This window comes from Gorilla gorilla, chromosome 9, assembly GCF_029281585.2.
Source record: "Gorilla gorilla gorilla isolate KB3781 chromosome 9, NHGRI_mGorGor1-v2.1_pri, whole genome shotgun sequence".
Lineage (NCBI taxonomy): Eukaryota > Metazoa > Chordata > Mammalia > Primates > Hominidae > Gorilla > Gorilla gorilla.
Genome location: NC_073233.2, coordinates 93,579,997 through 93,588,113, shown reverse-complemented (window position 1 = coordinate 93,588,113; position 8,117 = coordinate 93,579,997). Strand labels below are relative to the sequence as shown.

The 8,117-nt window shown below is 42.1% G+C and overlaps 1 protein-coding gene across 1 annotated transcript; it reads left to right on the top strand.

Annotated features, from left to right (window-relative positions):
• The first annotated feature begins 428 nt into the window (after window positions 1-428).
• Window positions 429-2,894, top strand: CCDC89 (coiled-coil domain containing 89). The gene has a single exon (XM_004051925.5). The coding sequence runs from the start codon at window positions 512-514 to the stop codon at window positions 1,634-1,636; it is 1,125 nt and encodes a 374-aa protein (XP_004051973.3). The 5' UTR covers window positions 429-511; the 3' UTR covers window positions 1,637-2,894.
• Window positions 2,895-8,117: the final 5,223 nt, after the last annotated feature.

Sequence of the window (8,117 nt, the reverse complement as noted above, 5' to 3'; positions counted from 1 at the left end):
GGGTGCAGATATGCAGGCTTTTAGGGTCCTGGCTCTCAGAATACCACTACTACTTTGTATTCATAGACTGAAATTTTTTGAGGAGCCAACCATGTTTCCACAAACAGTAATTTATTCAAACGATAACTGAAGAGGGGAGAGGGAGGATAAATATATCATTGCCTGCTTCATTTGTTTACTACTACCAGAAATTAGGTGGAGTCAGGCTTCCTCCCCTGATGCTGGCTGGAGATTGAGTGGGGTTGGCATCTCTGTGCTGTACAGGCCAGACACTGAGACAGTTGACAACTGAGAGCTGTGATTGGTTAGAAAGGCAAAAGTAACCCGACCAGATTGGCTCTGGACTCCCCCAGATTCCCCTGTTGTTACTTCATAGCATTCTGAAGACCTGTCCACCAATTACAGGGCTCCTTACTGGAAAAACCAACTGCTGGGGAGTGCCAAGAGTCCCTAGCAACACCCTGCAGCTTTTGAAATCTGAGGGGAAAAGACTGTAGTCAGCCCTTAGTGGATGAGAGCGCCTATGCTCCAGAAAGAGCAGGCTCCCAGGATGGACACCCCGCCCCCTGAAGAACGCTTAGAGAAGCAAAATGAAAAACTGAACAACCAGGAAGAGGAGACGGAGTTTAAGGAACTGGACGGTCTGAGGGAAGCCTTGGCAAACCTCCGGGGACTGTCAGAGGAGGAGAGGAGCGAGAAGGCTATGCTTCGCTCCCGCATTGAAGAGCAGTCCCAGCTCATCTGCATCCTGAAGCGGAGGTCAGATGAGGCCCTGGAGCGCTGCCAGATCCTAGAGCTGCTCAATGCGGAGCTGGAGGAGAAGATGATGCAGGAGGCTGAGAAGCTCAAGGCCCAGGGTGAGTACAGTCGGAAGCTAGAGGAACGCTTTATGACCCTAGCAGCCAACCACGAGTTGATGATCCGCTTCAAGGATGAATACAAGAGTGAGAACATCAAGTTGAGGGAGGAGAATGAGAAGCTGAGGCTGGAGAATAGCAGCCTCTTCAGCCAGGCTCTGAAGGATGAGGAGGCGGAAGTATTGCAGCTCACAGTCCGGTGTGAGGCCCTCACTGGGGAGCTAGAAACGCTGAAGGAGAGGTGTGCTCAGGATGCCTGCCAGGCACAGGCGCGCGAGAAGGAGCTGCTGGAGCTACAGAGCCAGCAGGCCTGCACCCACACCAAGGAGACAGAACAGCTGCGCAGCCAGCTGCAGACCCTCAAGCAACAGCACCAGCAGGCTGTGGAGCAGATAGCTAAGGCAGAGGAGACACACAGCAGCCTGAGCCAGGAGCTGCAGGCCAGGCTGCAGACCGTCACTAGAGAGAAAGAGGAGTTGCTGCAGCTGTCCATTGAAAGGGGCAAAGTGCTTCAGAACAAGCAGGCAGAGATCTGCCAGCTTGAGGAAAAGTTGGAGATAGCAAATGAGGACAGGAAGCATGCGCTGGAGCGGTTTGAGCAAGAGGCAGTGGCTGTGGACAGCAACTTGAGAGTCAGGGAGCTTCAGCGCAAAGTAGATGGGATCCAGAAGGCCTACGATGAACTCAGGCTGCAGTCTGAAGCCTTCAAAAAGCACAGCCTGGATCTTTTAAGCAAGGAGAGAGAACTCAATGGCAAACTCCGCCATCTCTCTCCATAGGGAAGTTTCTGCTTCCTCTGGCCTGCAGTTCAGAATTCAAATATTTGCGTCTTAGCATTATGGCAAGAGTAAAGATGATATCCCATTTATTATACTTTCAAGCACAAAAGGCAACTCAAAGAAAAGCTACTTTACTATGATATTGTTGTTATTATTGTAAAGCCATTATTGATTTTCATTTCTACACCTAGAATACACAAGATTTGCCAGATTTCCTTCTGTGCCTTAGAAATCTTAAATTTACTAGTAGTATCTTCTCCTACCCATAAGTTATTAATTCTCACCTCAGATATCTTCATGTATGTTAGGATTTTAAATTAGCAGCTTCTATGATTTAAGTCAATCTAAGTGCCAGTGAGATGTGCCATTGTGAAAAATAATTAGCACAATTACCCATTGTAGATAGTTAGGCTTATAGTCTCCCATAGTTGAGATTGTAAGCAAACACGTATCAGCATAATAACATGAATACTTTGCAGAAAAAAAAAGTGTCTGACTTTATTTTATTTTGCACTAGCTTGGAAAATGATTGAGATCAAGTTCTTTAACAAAGTAGGTCAATTTTATTCTGTATGAGCAATATGATTCAAATAAGTTATATAAAACAATTTTTATTTTTTCTGCAAGCTTAGATAATATTCCATTTTTTGGTTTTCTCTTTAAAAAGAGGATTTAGATGTGCAGTAATGCAAATATCAGTAGCTTAATTTAATATTGCACGATATGCTAATAGACAGACAATTTGGGGTAACAAGTCATAGCAGACGTGATCTATAGAGTAACTCAGAAATTGTTTTCTGTTTCTATTAGCATATTTTTTGTAATTAAGTTTTTCCTTTTTTAAAAAAATCTAAGCTGAACGTGTATATGTATGCTTGCAGCATTTTTGTAGTAATACCTACATTTTGTAAGAATAGTTATAAAAACATGATAGTTATATATATATGTAAAGTTCTTAAAAAAGTTCTCAAAGGTAGTTATATTTTCTTATCTTCCTGTAATTAGGTATTGATATATAAACATTATTATGAATACCTCTCAAAATAGATTGTAATGTAATGTTTTTCTCACCCATTTTGCTGAAGGCTACCAAGTTACATAATGAATTTACTTAAAAAATATGACTTGGTGCCTTTTTAGTAAAACCATTTCCAAGCAAGTGTTACCTTACCTCAGGTAATTTTTTACACCCATTTTTTCACACTTCTATTAAGATTATGCTATTAAATACAAACTTTTCTCGTCAAAATAGAAACCACACTGCTAGCTTCAAAGGACTATTTACTTCCTCCTACAGGTTACCAAGAATCAGAATATAGGAGCTAAGTTAATCATGGATATCCTTTATTGAGCCCATACTATTTATCATTGTGCTGAAGCAATTTGGATGAATTACTTTATTTAATCCTTAGGACTATTCAAGAAGGAAAGTGTGTTCATTTCTATTTTAAGGAAGAGGAGACTGGTTTTGGTAATTTTGCTTAAGGCCAGTTGGTCACTGGGGGAGCTGGATTTTGATGACTACAGCACACTGAAAGATAATTTTTGGCGACCAAGTGCCAGGTGCTGGGGTAGGCACTAAGAAGAAGCATAAAGAAGCATTTTTACTGCCCTGGAAGAGCCCCCATACAGTCTAAGGGCAATAATAATAATAATAATTATTATTATTATTATTGTTATTGTTGTTATATACTGTGATCACAGAGGGAAAACATAGGCAGCATCTAGCCCTGCCTGGTGGTAAGGGTTGGGTTAGCGGGGAGGACTCCTAGGGATGATTAATTTCCTCAGATGGAGAAAAGGGTGATGGGGTTGAGACAGCATCATGTAGAGAGCATAGAGATATATTTAAATGCCCAGAATACTTGGGGGAATCACAGCAGTTGGGAAGAGGTGAAGAGAAGCATGTGTACAGATAAAACTGTAAACGGTTATGGTATGTTGGGGTCATAATATAGGTGACCTTGAAAGGCAGGCTGGCCCGTTATATGAGAGAGAGGGAGGGGCGCGAGAGGAGGGGCAAACCTACAAATGTAAGCCACGGACCCAGCCCGCCTTTTCCCACCCAGGCCCGTGCTGCTCTGCGAGGGGCTTGGTGCGCATGCGTGCCGACCCTCCAGCCTCTCTACCGCTCCTCCTCTCTCCCACAACCTGTACGTCCAAGCTCGGCTCATCCATCCCAAACTGCGGCCCCGTGGTAATCCTTGGGGCCTAAGTTTTGCGCCCAGCCTGCGGGGAGAAGTCCCATGGGCAGAGGCCGAACGGTTCTGGAAGCGGGCTGAGGGCCTTTTGGGTATGAATCCCGGAATTCCGGGTACTGGAGTGTGGTCTACAAGGGGAGTGGGCTCCAGGGACTGACTCCACGTTATATGGGGGAAGAGCGCGTCTGGAAGATCGCGTGGGGGGAGTAGGGCAGGGGGTAGGGGCGCGTGTCCCCTAAAACTCGGGCGCAGGGGAACGAGCCCAGTTGCCCTGGTCTGAGGACGGTACTGTTCCAAGCTATGCTAAGGAGTTTGTATACGTTTGATCCTTATTTGCCGTTTTGGAGATCCTAAGTCGTCAGATATGGGCCATTTTATAAGGTTCACCCTAATGCCCTTTTGAAAAATTTTGAAAGTGGGAAATAAGAGTAGAAAGCCAAAGATAGATGCCTCTGAAGAACAACCGAAGAAGAGCCCACAACATAGACTAAGAGGAATGTGCACCTATCATGTGTCAGGTGCTTTTCATTCCACCCTCATAACAACTTTTCAAGGGAGGTTCAATTATCGCAATTTTACGGATGAAAAAAAGGGAGACTCAGAGAGGATGACTTGTCCAAAGCCAGGAAGGTTTGGAGAGGCAAAAGTGAGTTTTGAACCTAAGGCCCTGGGTATGCCGCCTACACAGGCCCCCACACCTGGTTTAATGCTCACTGTTGCTGTCGCAAAATTCTTATTTATTTTTTAACAAGCGGCCCCATATTTTATTTTTTGTTCTGGGTACTATCAAGGAAGTAGCTGGGCCTATTTTCTGGCTCTAAAACCCATACTTTCTCCCAGTATACAAACTATTCTTCTTAAGAGCCTTAAAAAGGCATTGTTTTCTTCCTCTGTGCTCCGTGGTACTTTGTATTCCACTCTGTCAGTCCTCATATTTAATCTGTGACCCAGAGCCACATAAGGGGATAAGCAACCAGTTTATCTATTATGATATGTTGCTCTATTAAGTGATGCTTATCACTGGAACAAACTGACAAAATGTAAATCGGCCTCCTCCAAACTACTGCCTTTGAGGGGAAATTTAAACAACAACACTGTTTTCTAAAGCAGACCTATATCCCTGCTGAATTTTTCTGCAACATCAACAAGCAGTAGCTCTCAAACGAAAGCAGAACAGAGATCCTAAAAGCAAATAATATATGAGTAGTGCCGTGTAGCTGATAGGTGTGACTTTTTGTTACTTAAACTGTGAGCTCTTCAGGGTGCCCTAAGGAACTTGTCTGGTTCCAAAAAATTATGAAAGAGAGCTTGAAAAGAGGAGAGCTACAGGAGAAATGAACTGACTGGTATTTTCAGAATACTGACTCTGTTTCAGTTAGAGAAAATGAATTCAAGTTAGTTTGTTTCTAGTCAACAAAATATTAATAGAAAATCTTTGTCAACCTGACTCCATATATTAAATAATTATTTAAAGAAAGTTGTTTGAAGGAGTACCTGCCCAGGTGCCTGCTGTTCTACTCAGCCCTCCTTTCCCCAGATACCCATGAGGTAGCTGTGGCTGAGTCAGGTCAGGGATATTCTACTTTCCACTATGACAAGACCAACAGAGCTGGGCAGACTTGAGATATCACCTCTTGGCCCACAAAGAAAAGAGGATGATGACTCTTAACTGCTCCCCTAAAAGCCTACCCTCCCCCTCCAGACAGCTTGTCTGCCAGTGTCATTGGCCAAAATTGGGTCATATGCAAATACCTCAGCCAAGCATCTTCATAGGGCATGTTGCCAGCAGGATTGATTTAGACCAATCACGATCCACCCTGAGATGGGAATGAGGCCAGTCTGTGCCACATAGTGGAAGGGACTACCTGGCAAAGGCAGGGCTCTGCCAGCAGGAATGAAGGAGGATGGATATTGGATGGACCATCAATAGTGCCTTCTGTGCTACATCTATTTAGACTGCCAGAGCCTTATCAGGCAGGGAGCCTTTTTAAATCCTTAATCACAAGTCTTGGCCTCTTAAAAAAGTTATAGGAATTTGGGGAAGTGGCTGAGAATAAGCTTTTCTAATCATTGTGTATTCCTAAGGACAAATTGGATGTTATTTTCTAAACACTAAAAACATTAAACTTAGGGACACCTAGAGCTGTACAGATGAGTCTCCCTACTTGATGCTGTTCTCTCTAAAACCTTCTGTTTATTCCACTTGGGAAAAATGAATCCAAGAAAAAACTTGTTCTTGCACAGATCTGTCTGGTCATTCATTACACATTCAACTGACTACGGTGCCCTCACAACACCCTCACTCCCCAGTCCCACAGAGGGACTCCTGCCTTAGCTACTTGCCAGACAGTTCCCACTTGATGATCTAATCCACTCTTATTTGTACTAGTCTAAAATAATCTTCACTTTCATGTTTAAGGTTATTCATTACGTCATTGTTACAGCAAAAGATTGGAAATAGCTTACATACCATCAATAGGGAACAGGTTATATAAACTATGGATCCTTCACACTTTGGAACACAGTGCAACTGTAAAACAAAAGGAAAAGGAAGCTGTTAATGTATTGATATAGAACTATCTTCAGGATATATGCAGAAAAAAACACAACAAGCTATAGAGCAATATCCATATTATACTATATTCCATGTAAGGGGGAGAGGAGGAGAGGGGTATTAGCATGCAAACATTTCCAGCTGCATAAATGAACATTGGGAAAAAAGTTGTTCTTAGTGGTGTGGAAGCATATAGGGAATGAGGTGGTCAGGGTTAGGAATGGGAAAGAAACTTCTTAATGTATACCATTTTATATCATTTGACTTTTGAACTATGTGAATATATTACCTATTCAAAATATAGTAAAATTGAAAACAAAAATAAAAGAATCTTCCACATATCTGTTTAACTTCCCAATAAGCTATATTCCTGTTTAGGCAATTCAAAAGCCTGCACATTTTCCCCTCTCCAAGAACTGGGTAGGCATGGCATATTTTAGATAAAGCCAAATATGGCCTGACAGATCTGGGTCAGGACATTCAGCTGGAAGCTGCTGCTTCCACAAATGTTCAACCACATATGGCTAATGACAATATCTTTTTCGTCCCTAAAGAATGCCTCCCAGTGATTAGTATTTCTCTCCTAGAGATTTGGATGTGTTAGCTTCTCTCATGGATTTTCACATGTCTGTATAAATCTTAGATTTTAGAGAGCCTGTTTTCTTATATACTCAAGCTTTTAGGATTTTGGTATTCATTTTTGTTTTTATGTTGACATACCAACAAAAGGTAGTGGAGGTAGATCAGCCATTCTGATCTTTCTTTTCTGATCTTTCTGATCCTAATTGCTAACTCATTCACTGAATATATTGCATTAATTTAACAAATATTTATTGAGAATCTATTAGCCAAGACACTACGCTAAGTGGTAGGATACAATGTGAGCAAGATAGAGACCTTATCTTCACTGACTTTGCATCCTTCTGGATGAGAAACATGCTGAACAATAGGAGGACATGGAAGTGCATAGCAGGTTCCTCCAGCCTAATGTAGGAGTGATTAGAGGAAGCTTTTCCTGGAAGTGGATGTAAGGTATCTGTAGAATGTGTAAAAACTGTCCAAGAGAAGAGGAAAACATGAGAGTACAGTAGCTTCGAAAGCTTCACAGTACCTCCTGTTCCTGATCAAGAAAACTGCCTTTCCAACAGCTGTACCATTCAGGGCTGCAGAATAAGCAGCTCCAAATAGACTCAAGAGATTCTCTGGCCAGATTAATCCCATTATGCTCACATCCACATTTACCTTAGTCCTTTCCAGAAGTCTGAGCCTTCACAATCTTACTCAATCCTTCCCCTCCCCCACCACCATTCCCATGCAAACTCTTTGAGAGAGCCCTTTGGAAACTCAGATCTATGATCAGCAAACCAGCTGAAGTATTAGTGCAATAAGCAAAAGGGTGCATTGGCATAAGACTGCCTAGATTTAAATCCTGACTGTTACTGGGTGACCTTAAATTAGGTCTTAGTGGGTGAAGAGGTACCCAGAAAGCTAAAATCTTCAGTAAGGAAGAGATATAAGGATGACATGGCATGAATTTCAAATTGGTATAACCATACAAACAAAAGAATTATCCAAAAGGCTTTAGAAAACAGTATTTTCAATGAATATCCTTAATGGAGTATATTCCAAGGACAAATAGAACTGCAAAGAAATCTTAGTAAATTTCATTCGTTAGTTTATTAGTTGTAATATTGGCATTATATGAACATTTTTCTATATATTGATG

Bases quoted from the DNA above. Each gene is read 5' to 3' on its own strand.
- CCDC89 (XM_004051925.5), top strand. From the start codon at position 512: ATGAGAGCGCCTATGCTCCAGAAAGAGCAGGCTCCCAGGATGGACACC.